Consider the following 18,366-nt stretch of genomic DNA (forward strand, 5'->3'; position numbering starts at 1 on the left):
TCTAGCAAATCCCTCCAGCGGAGCTAGGAAAGTGCACAAGAAATCATGTTGACTAATGTTGGGGGCGTAAATCGTAGCTATAGTGCATGACCTACCCCTCAACTCATCCCAGTTTATCAGAAATCTTCCCTCCTTATCTATTTTAGTATCATGATGGTAAAGGGGGTTAAAGTATGAAAGAGAAGTGGCATTCCATTGTGTTTAGTGTGAGCTGAGGAGCAAACCATGTGTGTATAGGCCCTATGCTTCAATCTGTGTTCCTCCTTGCGTGGGAGGTGGGTCTCCTGCAGGGCCACTATTTTAATCTGGTGATCAGGTAGGAATTTCAGACCCTGTTTCTCTTATTGAAGGAGTTAAGACCCTTTACATTCCATGTTAGACAATTAAGCACCATCAGTTATCCTATGATCCACCAATATGCGTCCCCGAGGGAGCTCTCCAGAGCATTATTCTCAGAGTCAGTCCCTCCTTCCCCCCAACCCACCAGAGCAACCTAAAATAGAAGCAAAAAATACAATGAAACCCAAATCAGAATAACCATGAACAGATACCAACCTAAACTAAGAGCTCGGGGGTTCGATATCAAAGAAGAGAACCTCATTTCGAGCAATGTCTGGGGTGTTCAAAAGTCCACCACCAAGGCCCCTAGAATTGACTTTTAGGCACTCATGGAAGAAAAGCAATGAATACGACAAGTGGCATTGACGGCATGTTCCCTTCGAGTCCCTCCCCCCACACCCTCATCTTCAAGAGTTAGAGTGGCCGACGTCCGATTGACTTGTTGCTCAAGTCTCTGCAACGACCCGTAGGGATGATCACAGGAGACATCACATGTGTTCGACAGATGCCAAACACCATCACATCTTGTAATATTCCTGCCAGCTCACCACTGCTGCACCCAGGGCCCTCCCTGCCTCTTCGATCCTGGGACAGCTTCCAGACCTCTTGCGGCCACCACTGGTGCTGGGGCAGGCACCTTAATACACAAACTAGACGCTGTCTCCTCCAAGTTCATGCAGTGGTAGTTTTTTTGTCAAGAGAAAAAGCTAGATCAAAGGGAGAAGTCCATCTGTATTTTAATTTCTGGTCTCGCAGGGCTGTTGTAGCCGGTCGGAACAGCTGGCTTTGAGCAAGAGTAGCCTGGGCTACATCGTGGTAGAGAGTGCACGTTGCATTCTCAAAGGAGATCTTGTTGAGGATTCGTGCTTTTTCAAGGACCAGTTCTTTCGTTTTAGAAGAGCTGAACTTTGCCAACAGGTCCCTGGGCCTCCTAGCATCTCCTGGCGCTCGCAGCCTCACTGGGTGGATCCACTCCAGTTGGACCTCTAGGTCAGTGTCTCGCTGTAGCGTAGAGAAAAGCCCCACCATGAAGGCCTCCAGATCCAGACCCTCACATCCCTCCTCCAGGCCCCTCACATGAATGTTGTATCCACGGGAGCGGTTCTCAAGATCCTCACATCTGAGCACTGTGGAATTTAACTGAGCACGTAGGTCACCAGCGTGGGCCTCCAGCGGCAGCACACAATCGTCCATATCTTAATATTTTGCTTTGAGATCTAGAACGCGGGCCCCAACCAATTTGACATCTGCTTGCAGGGCCACCAAGCAGTTTCCCATCTCATCCTTAAACGTCTCCAATGAGGCCCTCATATCTGCCTTGATATCAGCTCTGAGTTCTTGTTTGAATTCTCATAGGGATGCCATTATCTCTTCCAGTGTGAGGCCCATGGCGCCATCTGAACTCGTAGGTTCTTCACTGATTGACCACCTTTGCAGGCTGCGCCTTTTTGGGTGGCTTGGAGAGACTGTACCAGAGTGAGTGATGAGTACACAGTGACAGTGGCTTTAGGGCCCCCCAGGATCTCAGGCTATCTTGCTGGTGAGGAGAACCCACGCTTAAGAGACACCGCACTTCCTTGTGAAAGTCTGCCGGGACCACTGCCAGAGGGATGATCTTCAGCAAGGCTGGCGGCTGCCTTCAGCCCCTCGAGCAGCCCCCCACTGACCACCAAGTTAGTGGGGGCTCCCGCCTTCTGGCCTCACCCCCTGCATTCCAACTAACCTCTAGTTAGAGGCCTTCTTCACCCCTGCTACCTCACAACAAAAGGCCTTGTGGGGGCTCCTCAGGTCTACACCCTAACGCGCCCCGACCGGCTGCCTGGGAGCCTGCGTTGCTCAAAAACAAGCCAGATGGGAGTCCGGCATGCGGCAGCCAAAGTCTGATTGTCTGCTGAAGCTCCTGGAGGTCACGGGGTAATGGGCCACCACAGGGAGCTGATCACCACCGCATGCGGCCTCCCCAGAAGGTTGCATCAAGGTGCCTGACCTCCGCCATCTTAGGGTCAGGAACCGCTATGCCACTTTCACTCCTGGGGAGACACTATGTTGCAGGGAGTGCCTCCCCTGCCTTACTCTGTACCAGGTCCTGGCAGAATAGGGAGGCGTTCACAGGCGACTGATGCACCAGGGGCTCCTCTCTACTGACACGGACCACTCCAACTGTGTTGGGCCAACCACCGCTGTCACCGTGCTGATGGGTGTCACCTTCAAGTGGCCAGGATCGATTTCTGGGGCTGGTGGGGCAAGGTCGATGAAGCCCCCGTCCGCCTTAGCACCCGCGTGGCTCAACCTTGGTCCCAGGGTCGCCGCAGATGAGTCGGCATCCAGTTTCGCCGCAAGCTGCCATTTTGGGCTGCGCCGCGGGCTGCGGTAAAAGGAGTGTCTTCAGTCAGCGAGCATCTCAAGGAGCTCCTCACTCATCTCAGGGTAGCCCTCGCATCTTCAGGTGATCCAAACAGTCAGGCGACCTGAATTTTGGGGCTAAAAGTGCCTTGTGGATCTTAGGTAAGGCTGGGCCTGACACGGAGCCGACCGGAATTAGTCCTGTCGGCCATGATGGTTGGCCACGTCCCAAAAACTGTCAGTTTTTAATGAACTGTTGGACAATGTTCTATTAATATGTGAATCTTCGTCTGAGTACTAATTGGTTTGTAAACGTTGATACCATTGGTGCATTACTTCTGTGCTGTTAGGAACACACACCATTTTTGGGGCTGGAGGCATCTATTCTCATTATCATGCTGCCTTTGGTACATTTTGAAAAGTAGACATTTGCGACCTGAATAGGGCAACTAGCAAGGTACTGAATTTACATGACTTGACATAACACTCTCTCTCAAACATTCAGTAACTCTTCCTCCATCCTACTGATCAGCTCTTAACCCACTTCACTCTAACCCAGATTGCGTATTGTTTCCTTTTTTCTCTATACACTCTTTAGCCCACGTTCTTGAATTTGCATGTCTTCTCTTTCATTCTTGCTCTTTCTAAAAATATCTCTGTTTCTTTGCTTGACTTGGCTTTAATCCCTCTTCATTAGATTTTTCAGCAATGCTTTTATTTAAAGGCAATAGGCTCCTTCTTTCATCTTCTTATCTTAGTCATCAATATTGTGAAGATGGTATAGTTTAGTATAATCATGTTGATAGTTTTAAGAACAGGAGACACTATCTCAAGCAGCGGCTCATTTCTCCATTGTTATGTTATGTTATGTTACTGGGGGTTTTGTATAGCTTACAGCTGCTCCGAAGAGCGTCCCGGCGCTGCAGATCAAGAACAAGCACCAGCAACTAACAAAGAATACCACCGGCGAAGGAAAGTGCTCAGAAGAAAAAGAATTATTGGAAAAAGAGAAAAGTCTTGAGCTCCTTTCTAAATGCGAGCAGGTTAGAGCTAGTGCGTAAGGTCAGAGGTAACTCGTTCCAAAGACGTGGAGCAAGGTAGTTAAAGGAACGTCCTCCACATCGTGCACGTCGCACTGCCGGCACGATTGCCTTGCCCAAGGAAGCTGACCTCAAGGGTCTGGATGGAAAGTAGAAGTTGACCCTTTTTTGTATATACATTGCTCCGATGTTATGTAGAGCTTTAAACGCCATCGTTAAGGTCTTGAAAGTGATGCGTTTACGAACCGGCAGCCAGTGCAACGCTCTAAGAAGGTCGCTGGCCCTAGCTCTTCTGGTTAGGCCGTAAATGGCCCTGGCTGCCGAATTCTGGACAACCTGAAGACCAGTCAGGAGATACTCGGGGATGCCTAGATAGAGGATGTTAGAGTAGTCTAAGAGCGATCCTATCAGCGCCTGCACCGTGATCTTTCTGTGCTCCAAGGATAGGAATGGCAAAAACTTCCTCAGCATCATTAAGATGGAAAAACACTTCCCCGTAAGTCCTGCTACTTGAGCCTTAAAGGAGAGAGTGTTATCCACCTGGATGCCCAGATTCTTTGCTGTTACAGAATCACCGGCTGGCGGGAACATGGCCGAAGGCCACCATTCCTTCCATCTCAGGTCGGCGGGACAACCAAAGAAAAGGATCTCGGACTTGTCCGAGTTGCACTTGAGGCCGCTCTTCCCAAACCAACCAAACACAGCCTCAAGACACCTCCAAATGGCAGCCCCGTCGAAGTCACAGCCCTTGTCACATGTGAACAAGAGCTGGGTGTCATCCGCATAGGAGACGATCTGGGCCCCATGCTCCTCCGCTAGCACAGCTAAGGGTGTCAGGAAGATGTTAAAGAGGGAGGGGCTGAGTTTAGAACCCTGCGGGACGCCTACCTCAAGCTGCGGCATCACGGCGGAGAAAAGGGGGGCCCAGATCGTTTGTCTGCGGTCGGCCAGAAAGGATTGGAACCATTTGAACACCGTTCCCCTAAGACCTATCTCCCAGAGTCTAGTGAGGAGAAGGTCATGGGGAACGGTGTCAAAGGCCGCCGACAGATCGAGCATGATAAGCATGGCCTTTCCACCCCTATCCAGAGTTTCCTTCACAGCCTCAGTAACCTCGAGTAGAGCAGTTTCAGTACTTAGTTAGATCTAAACCCGGACTGTGACTGATGAAGTAAGGAGTTAGACTCTAAAAAGTGGGATAGGGTGGTGTGTACATGCTTCTCTGCTATTTTCGCCAGAGCGGGCAGCAATGAGATTGGTCTATAATTAGAGTGAAGTTTCGGGTCCATGTTAGGCTTTTTAATAAGGGGAAGGACGAGGGCCTGCTTCCAGGGAGTGGGAACCTCGCCTGTGCTAAGAGACAGATTAATAATGGGGTTAATAATAGGGTTAAGAACGGGGGCCAAGGTCGCAAGAAATTTGGCGGGGCAAGGGTCTAAGGGAGAACCTGATTTCAGTTTAACCAGGAGGTCCAACGAGATATGGAGCTCCAAAGCTGGAAAACAGTCCAGGATAGGACCGGTAGTAGCTGTGCCTGAGTCGGACTGGAGTGACCAGGGGACGGGGGAATCACCAGGATTGGAGTTGGAATCAGAGATATTATCCGTTTCCTTCAAGGTCGCTTGGATCGTGAGAATTTTGTTGGTAAAAAATTCTGCTAGTTCAGTTATCCATGGTTCCGAAAAGGAAGACGTGGGGATACAGCAGGTGGGAGAAATAAACTCTTTAACGATCTTAAATATTTCTTTACAGGAGCTATCTGCTTCCTCAATCCTTCTAGCTAGATAGGATTTCTTTTCTGCTGTAATATCCCTATGATATTCTTTCACAGCTGCTCTGTGAGTCTGCTTGGAGGTTGAATCATACTGCTTCCGCCAATCTCTTTCGAGCTTCTTGCAGTACCTTCTTTTGCCCTCCAAGGCTGCAGAGATTCAGGGGGCAGAAGCTTTTGCCGGAAGTGGCCTAGCCTGCCGCGACGGAGCGAGGGCTGCGAAACGTGCAGTGAGCCAGTCCTGAAAGAGGTTGACATCGTCACCCAGCTTGCCTGTGAGTACGCACGGATAGGTCTCTAAGGCCTGAGAGAGCATGGCTGGAGAGATTTTGTGAAAGGCTCTGGAAGTGCGAACCTCGCATTCTCAGGATATACTTAACATAAATAAACATACATTAGCATTATCCTATAACTCGTAAGTCTATGATACCACACACACAAGAGGAGATCAGTACATCACAAAACCACAAGAGCCTGTAGATCACTAGGTAGGAAGGCGGGCAAAACCGCTATATATATGCACCAGCCCTTCCACAATCACACCATCCAGCAATTACAGTTGCAAATTAAACTGGTGCACTGGCCTTATTTGATATTAAAAGGTTGAAAACCATGGAAGACTCATTCCCTGCCATCAGATGTATTATACGCCTCCAAGATTGTTTAAATATGGTCTCAAATTGGATGACAAACGCATAAGATATTGGTCTTCAAAGGTGGATTTTATGCATTTAGATGTATATTAATTAACCACTACTGGGTGTGGATGCTGGGGTATGTCAAGGCACTGCATCCAGCAAATCCTAAACTAGTGGTGCTGACCTTGTTGCTGGCTAAAAGGAGGGTGGCTATGCACTGGGGAAAAAAGTTGTATCCAAAACTAGACCAATGGCTGGGGGTAATGCACATTGTAGAGTTCAGCGAGAGATATATGCTGAAGAGCTTCCAAGAGGATCAAGACCAAAGGATATCTGGGCACCTATGACTGCTTATCCCTTTTCACTTCCTGAAGAGACCCATGTGGGACATACTGTGTACTCGATGTGATGGAGCTCATGTGTTGAGATGATTGCATTTTCAGCCTGTGATTATACTTGTGAAATATGACATCATAGATGGTGTTAGATCTGGGGGTCTCTAGTTGGCAGAGGTAGGTACCACTGTCCAAATAGAAGCACCTGCTTCTAGTCAGCATAAGGAGGATACACTCTTTAGATAACCCTTGGTCACCCCCATGGTAGCTTGGCATGAGCATAAAGGCTTATCAAAGGCAATGTGTAAAGTATTTGTACCAACACTCACAGTAACACAGTGAAAACACCAAAAATGGTCTCCACAACAGTTTAGAAAAATAAAGTATCTTTATTTAAACTACACAGGACCAAAACAACAAAAATCCAACATACACAGTTCAAGAACATGATTTTAAAGAGTTCTAGGGTTTGCGTCAAAATAAACCACAGTTGTGTCACGTTTAGCCCAAAGTACCTGTAGATGCGTCAAAACTTCAAATGGAAGCTGCAGCATTGAAAAACAAGCGATGAATCACTCCTGAGACCTTGAGGATGCGATAAGACCGCCCCGCTGGACGTGTGTTGAATCCTGTCTGTATGCGGAGGGATGCGATACCTTGTATGGATTCAAGTGTGCAGGTTCGGTAGGGAATGTCTTGCACAGGCATGATGCGATGATCTTCGGGACGGCTACGATCTCAGGTGCAGCGCCGATGCGCTGCACAGCGTCGATCATCTCCTCTGGCTGCCACTCGATGTGATGGCTCTGCGACAAAGTTCGCAGGGACGTGATGCGGTCTGCAAGCAAGCGGTGCGGTGACCTCACCCAGCGATTACAGGTGCTGCGACGATCTCAATCCTTTGCGGCGGCGGCAATTTCCTTGCACTGTCGAGGATGGGCTCCGCAAGCAAGCAAAGCGTGAACATTGCAGATTGTCTTAGTTTCTCCTTGTCCAGCTTCCCAAACTGCAGTCACAACTTCCAGAGGCCCCACAATTGGATCAAGCACTCTAGGAAGGGCATAGCTCTCTCAGTAGAGTTCAGGGGGAAAGCTCGGGGTGAAGTCCTTTTGTTCCTGGGACTTCTTAACAGGAGGCCAGCTCTCCTCAGGCCCTTAGAGATCTGTTCAAGCAAGGGGACACAGCACACAACAAAGTCCTTCCCTTCTCCTTGGCAGCAAAGCAACTGCGAGTCAGTCCACAACCACACAGCAGGACAGTCCCTCCTCTTCAGTGTTCCAGCTTTCTCCTTGGCAGAGGTTCCTTCTTGATTCCAGGATGATCTAATTTTCTGTAGTCTAGGTAGCCCTTTTTATACCAGTCTTTCCTTTGTTCTCTAGAGGCAGAGATGCCTTTGCTTGGGCAGAACCAGTTCATGTCAGTTCCTGAGCACTTTGTTTTTCCGTCTTCTCCTCGCCTTTCAGAGAGAGGGGCAGGGTCATCAGCCGCCCAGCAGGAGGTGGAGCCCCTCCCACCTCTCAAGATACAGATGCAGTCATTCAGCCTAGGGCTGACTCATCCAGCCTCCTAGGGGCTCCCCAGCCCCTGTCACTCACAAACCAGACAGTCAATTCACAAACAGGCCAAGGCACACAGAAAGGTCAGACAAGAGAACAGCTGCTTTCTAAAAGTGCTGTTCTCAAACACATGATTTTAAAACCATCTGTCTGAAAAGATGTGTTATTAAATTCTGAGTTCAGGGATACCAGCCTTTCATTTTCTATCTTGCTTCTATGAGAAGATATGCAGGTAAACATTACACACAGCATTCTACATTATAGCCTATGGGCAAGATAGATCTCTCAATAGTGAAAAACGAAAATGGCTGTAATTCACTTCCAGAGCATGTCACACACACCAGTACATGCTCTACATTTCATATACACTGCACCCTGCACAGGGGGTACCCAGGGCCTTCTAGAGGGGTGTCCAATGTGTCTAGAGATGGAAGGATTAGACCTGGCCAGTGTGGACACTGGTCAGGGCAGCATGGCAGTTAGCAAATGAACCCAGGCACTGCGGTGGCAGGCCTGAGACACCATTTTAGGGCTACTCATGTGGGTGGCACAATCAGTGCTGCAGGCCCACTAGTAGCATTTGAATCACCTGCCCTGGCACACTCAGTGCACTTTAATAGGGACTTCCTGGTAATACAAATATGCCAATCATGGATAACCAATCACAATTACAATTTACTCAGGGAGCACTTGCACTTTGACACTGTTCAGCAGTGGAAAAGTGCCCAAAGCATCTAAACCAGCAAAAACGAAATCCAGCACAGCGTCAAAAATACAGGAGGTAGAGGCAAAAAAGCCAGGGGAAACCACGCCACAGATGCCAGGTCTAACACGTGCCCCCTTCAGCTGAAAGTGGGGAGAACTACCCACCCTCTTGGGAGTTCTCTTCACTCAGGCGGAAAAACCTGGACATACCATCAGCATTGGCGTGTTCTGTACCAGGGGGGTGTTCCACCGTAAAGTCCATTCCCTGTTTGGAGATGTACCACCTCAACACTTTTGGGTTCTCATCCCTCATTTGCATCAACCATCTGAGGGGCCTGTGGTCTGTCTGAACCCGGAAGTGAGTCCCAAACAAGTAGGACCTCGGCTTCTTCAGAGCAAAAGCTTCCCTTTCAATCGCACTCCACCTCTGTTCCCTGGGAAGTAGCCTCCTACTAATGAAAGCTACAGGTTGGTCGAAGCCCTCGTCATTGATCTGTGAGAGTACTGCTCCCACACCATGCTCTGAAGCATCTGTCTTCACTACAAACTCACTGGAGAAATCAGGCACCTTGAGCACAGGTGCTGTGCACATGGCAGTCTTCAGGGCATCAAAAGCAGTTGACAGGTATCGGTCCAATTCACTCTCCTGGGCTGCTTCCTTGATGTCAGCTCTGTCAAGGGGGCAACAATGGTGCCATATCCCTTGCCAAACCTTCGGTAATACCCGGTGTGACCTAGAAAATCTCTCACCTCTGTCTGGGTCTTGGGGGGCTCCCAAGCCAGAATGGTATCAATCTTCGCCTGCAGGGGTGCCACCTGGCCGCTCCCAACCTGATGTCCAACGTACACCACAGATCCCTGCTTTATATGGCACTTACTGGCCTTAATAGTAAGGCCTGCCCTTTGCAGAGCCTTCAACACTTTGCAGAGGTGTTGAAAGTGTTCTTCCAACGTGGGGCTGAACACATCAATGTCAACCAGGTATGCGGCGCTGAATTCATCCAGCCCAGACAGTACCTGGTTGACCAGAGTCTGGAATGTTGCAGGGGTGTTCTTCAACCCAAAGGACATAACACAGAACTGGAAGTGCTCCTCTGGTGTTGAAAACGCAGACCTCTCCTTGACCCCCTCAGTTAAGGCAATCTGCCAGTATCCAGATGTTAAGTTAAACGTACTGAGGTACAGGGCAGCTCTCAACCAATTCACGAGCTCATCAGCTCTGGGGATGGGGTGTGCGTCAGTCTTGGTGACCGCATTGAGCCCTCGGTAGTCCACACAAAACCGGAGTTCTGGAGTGGCACCGGGTGCAGCTGCTTTTGGTACTAAGACCAATGGCCTAGCCCGGGGGCTGCTGGAGGGCTCAATTACCACTAGCGCCAGCATCTTGGAAACCTCTACTTGACGCTGGCCCTGACCTTGTCAGCTACCGTGTAGAATTTCTGTTTCACAGGTAGACTATATCCAGTGTCCACATCATGGATGCACCAATTGGTGACACCAAGGGTCAGGGAGAACAGGGAGGCAAACTGACCCAACACCTGACGACAGTCCCTCTGCTGTTCTGGGGTCAGAGTGGGCGAGAGGACCAAAGCATCCACTCACCCATCTTGCTCATTGGCTGCCAGGAGGTCAGGAAGAGGGTCACTGTCCTCTTCCATTCCAGCATCTGTAGACAGAAGCATTGTTACATCAGACCTCTCAAAGTAGGTTTTGGGGCGGTTCACATGTAATACTCTCAGGGGCTGCCTGGGAGTCTGCAAGTTGACCAGGTTGGTTACCTCGCTCTTGTGCTCCACCATCTCATAAGGCCCAGTCCACTTGTCTTGGAGCCCACAAGGCTTCATTTGTACATTCACCCACACTTTCTGCCCAGGTTGAAATTAGACCAGAGTGGTATTCTGGTCATACTATCTTTTCACTTTTTTCCTGGCTAGCTTCTAGGTTCTCCTGAGCGAGCATCCTGAAGCGATGTGTCTGGTTGTGGAAGGCCGGCATATAGATGAACACATCCTGAGGGGTTTTCCCTGGGGATTTCTCCCACCTCTCCTTCACCAGAGTGGGAGGTCCTCTAACAGGGTGGCCATACAGAATCTCAAAGGGCAAACAAGGCAAACAACAGGCATGGTAAAAAGAAGTCCCACTTCCATCTCATAGGCTCCACAAGGCCCATAATCATACCTTTCAGAGTTCGGTTGAACCTTTCAACTAACCTGTTTCCTTGAGGGTGGTAAGGAGTGGTGAACTTATAAGTTATCCCACACTCTTCCCACAGAGACTTCAAGTACCTAGAGATGAAGTTGGACCCCGGACGGAGACCACCTCTCTGGGGAATCCCACACAGGAAAAGATCCCCATCAATGCACGGCCCACCACGGGTGCTGTGATTGTCCCGAGAGAGACAGCTTCCGGGTACCGGGTGGCATGGTCCCCCAAGACCAGGATAAACCTGTTGCATAAGGCTGTCTTGTTGTCCAGTGGCCTAACAATATTGATGCCCACCCGCATGAAAGGGATGCTCACCACAGGAAAGGCAGAGAGGCCTTGGCTTGGTCAGAACCAGTTCAGGTCAGTTCCTGAGAACTTTGTTTTTCTGTCTTCTCCTCTCCTTTCAGAGCGAGGGGCAGGGTTGTCAGCCGACCATCAGGAGGTGGAGCCAGCATTGTGGAAGGCAGCCACAGCCCTATTCAGGCCCTGGCGCTATCCCTTCCCACCTCTCAAGATGCAAATGCAGATATTCAACCTAGGACTGACTCATTCAGCGTCCTGGGGGCTCCCCAGCTCCTGTCACTCACAAACCAGACAGTCAATTCACAAACAGGCCAAGGCACACAGAAAGGTCAGACAAGAGAACAGCCACTTTCTAAAAGTGCTGTTCTCAAACACAGGATTTAAAAACCATCTGTCCTAAAAGATGTGTTATTAAATTCTGAGTTCAGGGATACCAGACTTTAATTTTCGATCTTGCTCCTATGGGAATATATGCAGGCAAACATTATACACAGCATTCCCCATTATAGCCTATAGGCAAGATAGCCCTCTCAATAGTGAAAAACGAAAAAGGCTGTAATTCACTGCCATAGCATGTCACACACACCTGTACATGCTCTACCTTTCATATACACTACACCCTGCCCTGGGGAATACCTCGGGTCCATGGAGGCACATGTAGTGTCCCCTCAAACAAACATGAACCATGTCCCAGGCATTCAATGGTGACTGGCACACAGTGTGTAGATTTTAAAAAACATGCCTTTTTCAATTGAGGCATGTGCTTCAGCCCTTTTTTTGGGCCACATCGTAATATGGCGGGCGGGGCCCCACTACATGTTGGACAGTCTCCATCCCAATACGATGGCGGTCAGACGCTCGTCCAACCGCCATCAGAATGATGCCTGAAGAGAGACATATTGCTGATGCACATATAAGTAGCAGCCAAGAATGCAGTGCATATAGTGCCATGTCTGGTGGGGCCAGTGTTCATTTGATTTGCTAATGCTTATGCTTTTTTGATTGTGATTTTTGCTGAGGACCCAGAAGTTTCCTATAGACCCAATTTTCGATTGGTTGTGGGGTGTTACACTTTCTATCAGGTAAAACACATAAAACGTTCAACTGATAACTGACTACAGCCACATCATCCAAAAAGACTATCATACTGAAGCTATCTTCACTAACTTGAGCCTTATCGTGGTATGTATCATGATTTCATAGCTGATTTTATTTGTGTCCTGAAGTATGTTCTCAATGAAATGCATTTGCTAAGACACAATATTAAATATGCATAACAATGTGTTTTTTCCCTTTGCATCATGAAGATACAGGAGACATTTCATTGTCCTTCCCACTGGACTATGAAGATAGCAGTATCCTTCCTGTAAGAGTAGTGCGAGTTCAAGCATATGACAAGGACAGAGTGCATTATGTGCAGGTACCGCTGACCTTCTCTCTTCTGGACTTGAATGACAACTTTCCCAGATGTGAGGATTATTCAATTGTGTGAGTAGTTCACATAACAATTCAGTTATATCCAATGAATAATGACTTGATTACTGCAACGCTGCATGACCAGATGCATGTGTAGAATACATATATTGAAAGGGTGCTTGCAAGGAAAACAGATACAATCAAAGTTATACACATACTGATGCGACCGCCACTGTCTTTATTGAACAGTATAGCAAATATAAATGTTTTTCAGCTCTAGACATTTATCTGAAATTAGCAGTGGCATATTGAAAACATATACCTAATTGCTTCTGCGTGACAAAGACAAATATAATGTTCTCCCATCTAAATTTGATACCTTTCAGGTTATAATATGATGCACTTGCAAATATGTATCTTTAATTATGCAAACCTTCTTTCGCACCACGGGCCACATTATCAAGAAAGGGCAATACATTATTGCCACTTTTATCGGCAGGAAACTGCTGCTAAAGCGGCGATAATGGGCTTGATAATATGCCCTTGTGAATTCCCATTGAAGCCCAGGTTCTGGTGTTAACCTGGGCTTCTGTGGGAATTTACAAGGGCATATTATCAAGCCCATTATCGCCGCTTTAGCAGCAGTTTCCTGCCGATAAAAGCGGCAATAATGTATAGCCCTTTCTTGATAATATGGCCCTAAATCCGCAATTTATTTTACTCAGGGTTGATAGTGAGGCAGTCCCTTGCTAGGCACAGGCATTCGTGTTTATTGCAATGATGGTTTTAAGACTGTGTCCGACGACGACCTGGTTGGATCACTCTCCATCGTCGGCTCAGCAATGTTTAGCGCGCCTTGTGGCCATGTATCATACTGAGATGGCAATATATGTATGGAAGGGCAAGGGCGCAAGCAAAGGGGGCTTTGGCCGTGGGCTCCTTTTTGGGGTTGGATCTCTGCAATGGCTGCGGGATAGGGGCGCTCTTTTACATAGCTTCTGTTAAAGATAGTTGTAGTAGTGTTTTTTTGGGCAACTTTATTTATTTACCTTCTGTGTAATTAGATGAATTCAATGTTGTCATTTTTCCGCACTGGGGCACGGGCGTGGGGGGGTTTAGGGTGCTGGATTGCTTTTCGAACAATGTCAAAAAAGATCTATATATTTTTTTTAAAAACACTAAATGTGATACCTTTCACTTGAAGTTAACATAAACATACTTCAAACATAATGTATCAAGTCAATTGCGCTTCTTTTCCCTTATGAAATTCATGTAGCATTCAACTTCCTGAAACGACGCCAGTTAATACCTCTTTGCTACACCTAAAATGTTGGGATGATGACATCTTGGCTCCTAATAATGTTCTAAGCTATGCCATGGATACTGATGACTATTCTGCTGGCAAATTTCAACTCGTCGGCAATGAAGTAACTGTGAGTAATTGTTGTTACCATGTTGACGTTCACTTATTATTAAAAGATATTTAGAACCATCTTTTCATGGGTAATCAAAGTGCAGCATCAAGAACATATATGATCTCCACTATAGATTATTGCCAGTTTGCAAATCGGTATTGTTCAAAACACACAAATTAAAGTATTTATTTATGCAGCTTTCCACCCCAGCACATTTGAATGTTATAAGTAAACTACATAATTCTTTCAATGCAAACTTTTAAGTACTCAGCGTTAAGGCTGGGTCAATTTATTTCGTGATGGTGAAAGTGAGTAAGTAAACAAGCTTCATTCGATTTCTACAGACGAAAATCATGAAAAGCACATAAAAATACATAATTATTCAACATTTCACAGATATAATCTCATTTTCTATAAGAATAACAGTTGTAGTGCAGATAATCCATCACATTATTATTGATTTCCTAAATGTCTTCACACTTTTCAGAAAACTTGTTTAAAACCATATCACAAATACATTGTTTAAAAGTAGTGAAGCTAAAAATGCCGGTCGGCATCTTCTAAAAGTGAGTTCCTTCAAAATCAGTAGTAACCATTTTTTCCTATGAAAATTATACAATTTACAGAAAAAGACTATGTGGATTGTTGTTTCCTCTGAAGTGGCGTTACATGGGCATGATTGCATCACCCTTGCTCATTCATTCATTTTCGTGAAACTAATGGTACGATGGAATATATCTAATCTGAATCTTGCTAACAGCAGTCTGTCATATTGACCACATACTGAGGTGAGGTAGGGTTGAATACTATAAGCTATTACTGTCATCTGGTGAAGCAATACTGTGGGCTTGGTGGCTTCTTCTGATAATCAACAAGATTCGAGTAATGATATACAATTGGTTTTCAGCTCCTTTCTTGATATCGCTCTCGTTGTGCTTGGTTCTTTGTAAAAGTATCGGATATCCTAAATCGTAGAGAAAGTCCCGAACATATTTTAGCCACTTCATTTTCAGCGGGTCAGTCATTACCATAGCATCGGTAAAGATCTACTGATTTAGGTGGGTTTCCTCATTTGTCCATAACCTGTGCCAAAGCATGATTAGTTCTATTTTAGTTAGGTCTGTTAAAAATGGGACCCCCAATTCTGCATGACAGACATATGATGACACGCTATTTGGGAGAGCCAATATATTTCTTAGGAATTGATTTTGTACCGTTTGTAGGGGTTGAACATTACAATGTCCCCACACTCCAGCACCATACAAAGCTGTCGATACACATTTGGCCCTATACATTTGTAATAGTGCTGGAGGGGGCCTTGTGACTAATTTATTTGAAAAGTTTATTAGGCTGCAGTGGTTTTCATGAAGGCGAGTTTTCTCATCTGCACCGCCTGAGCCCATGTGGCTTTATGGGCAAATAATATTCCTAAGTAACTAAAACTGTTAATAAAGTTTATTCCTTGATTCTCAATGAGCATCTCTCTGCATTTTTTGCTACCTGTGCCGCACCTCATGATAAACGTTTTTGATGTGTTTACCCTTAGGCCTAGGTCTCGCATAAATGCTACAAAACCATCCAATAATCTTTGTAAGCCCACTTGGGTTCGACACATCAGGACGGCATCATCTGCATACATTATTACTGGTATACCTTGCCCTTTAATCACAGGGAAATCTTGACCTGTTTTCATCAGTTCTTTTTCCAAGCCATTTGTATAATGTTTAAAAAGGTATGGGGCCAAGACACATTCTTGCCTGACCCCCTTCTTAATTGGGAAGGGTACTGTACACTCTCCATTAATGCCATAGCGAACCCTACCCTTCGCGATCTGATAGAGGTGTTTCAGAAAATATATAATCTTGTCATTCACCCCCAGTTCCTGAAGAACCCCCCACAGCCTCTCGTGTATTACACAGTCAAAGGCTGCGGTTAGGTCTACAAATGCTAAAAATAGTCTTCCTTTTTTTAGGCATGTGTATATACCGATAAGGGTACTCAGGTTAAGGCTTTGTTCTACAGTTCCCAGTCCCTTCCGGAATCCAAATTGTAAATCTGATAAGATTTTATTTTCCTTGGTCCAGTCTTGTAGTCTCCCTGATACAATGCGTCCTGCTATTTTCGCTGAAGAATCCAGCAGGGATATCAGTCGGTAACATGTTGGGTCTTGTCTATTTCCCTTTTTAAAAGTGGGGACTAAAATGGATCCCGTCCAAGTCTCAATGTACTTTGTAGAGCAACAGGCTGTGATTATTTGGGTCAATATTGAACCCCAGATGTCTAACTTAGTCTTATATAGAATCCTGCCAGGGCCAGGTGCCTTACCCCCTTACTTGCCATAATTGCCCTGTTTACCTCATCCAGGTTAATTTGAAGGTCAGTTACTGTTAACAAGCATATTAAATAGTTTTCCTCACCTCCCTCATTTAAAATTTCTATAGGATTTATTGGATTGTGGTTATCAAAGATATTTGTGAAATGCGCCACCTACTGCTCTTCTGTGATCTCTACTTCGATGGCATGGGTGTCTCCCGGGACTAGAAAGGGCACCCTTACGGCCCTCCAAAAGGCTGCCCCATCCTTAGACTCAGTGGTTTCATAGAAGGTCTGCCAAAGTTCTTCTTTTAACACCCTTTTACGTTCATTGATCGCATTTATGTATACCTTCCTTGCCTCCCTTAGTGCAATCGGGTTCTTAGGAATACTATGGGACTCAATGTGGAATATGCTTTTGTACACTTTGAGTCAAACCATCCTTTAGGCTTTCTTATGGAGTTACTCTTTGATACTCATAAGGTTTCATTTATTGACCTTGTGATATTTTGGAAAGATGTCAGAACTATTTTGTGTGTTGTGTTTTGATTTAGAATGGCTTCCATTGCTGAAATACTTTTTGCCACAATTTTCTGTGTTGTTTCTAGTGGATTGACCATCAGCCATTTCAGGGCACAACCGTTTTTCCTTTTCTTTTCCATCTGGTTGGGGCCATGAACATCTATATGATCATGCTTCGTTCAAGCAAACCGGGCCGAAGACGGCTGTAATGCCAGAAACCGGTCCCCGGGAGCTTGTTTCCTTCCCAGTGTAAGAATTGGCTTATGTAGTTTGGTTTGCCCTGTTCCCATCATGCACTGGGACAGGAACAGACTAATTTGCATACAGCCAGGTTCTGAAACTGGGATGGTGCAGTGAGCTAAAAAACGGTGTTGGATCTAGCCCTGATCTCTTGACTGGGTGAGAGCTTTCTGTTTAATTCAGAGACTCTGTCCCTCACCACCCCTTGTTGTAAATACGTTTGAGGGGTTAGCAGTTTAAGTGACATGCTCAGAGGGAAATGATCGCCCAAAATGATGTCATGTGTTATAAATTGACCCGTCTTTGATGCTAAGTTTGCAGAGATTAGGATGTAAATGTAAATGTATTTGAGCTTATATAGCGCACAGCTACCCACAAAGGGTTTCCCGGCGCTTGCTTAGGGGACCCGTCCTGGTATTCCCCTGTGAGATAACCCCGGCAGGGTATCCACAAGGTGAAAGCCAGGCATCCCGCCGCGAGGGGCCGTTGTGGAGATTAAGCAAGCTATTGCCCAGAGTCGCAGAGTGTGAACCCGTGAGTTGAGAAGGCACCGGAGCCCAAGACCCGCCGAGGCGGGGAATTGAACCCTGGTCCAGGGCCGATCTCAGCTTCCGGGTCTGCCGCCTCTAACCCCTGAGCCACACTTCTCCACAATGCAATCTATTGTTGTAAAACATACTGCTCCATTGAAGGTACTCTTGAATGGCACCGGGATAAGACTTAACTCATTTGCAAATCCTAAGTCGAGATCACAAGCCATTGCATTTAAGATGTTCCCGTATTGTGTGTGTGAAAAATGGGTTTCACTTTCCCCTTCTTCATTCATAATACCACATATATTAGTACCATTTTTAGAACACAGTGTAATATTAAAGTCCCCCCCAGACAATGTATACATCCCCTCTACCTTCTCTTAAAATTACTTTGAGAGCATTTAACAGGTTTTCTAATATTCCAGCTATCTGATCTGTCGGTGTATTATTATAAAAATTTACCAATACCACTGAGACTCCATGTCCCAGGGGGATAGAGGACACGACCGCACCTGAGACCATTTCGACAGCGCAAACACAGCCTATTTAGCTCCTCGCAGCTCCAGCTTTGCAGGAGGCACAGCACTTGTTGAGAGAGGTCACGGCGCCGCATCTTTGTGAGACATCATGTCCTAGGGAGCTAGAGGACACGCCCGCACCTGAGCCCACTTCGACAGTGCAACCACAGCCTA

The 18,366-nt window shown here is 46.6% G+C and overlaps 1 protein-coding gene across 1 annotated transcript in view; it reads left to right on the forward strand.

The window, feature by feature from the left end:
* Positions 1-18,366, forward strand: part of LOC147751480 (cadherin-related family member 3-like) — an 853,888-nt gene that overhangs the window by 521,514 nt on the left and 314,008 nt on the right. The window contains exons 13-14 of the mRNA XM_086933301.1: positions 12,543-12,723; positions 13,928-14,084. Of these exons, the coding sequence (XP_086789427.1) occupies positions 12,543-12,723; positions 13,928-14,084 (338 nt within the window). The remainder of the gene's footprint in view (positions 1-12,542; positions 12,724-13,927; positions 14,085-18,366) is intronic.

Source organism: Lissotriton vulgaris, chromosome 1_1 (genome assembly GCF_964263255.1).
Source record: "Lissotriton vulgaris chromosome 1_1, aLisVul1.2, whole genome shotgun sequence".
In the NCBI taxonomy this organism is placed as follows: domain Eukaryota; kingdom Metazoa; phylum Chordata; class Amphibia; order Caudata; family Salamandridae; genus Lissotriton; species Lissotriton vulgaris.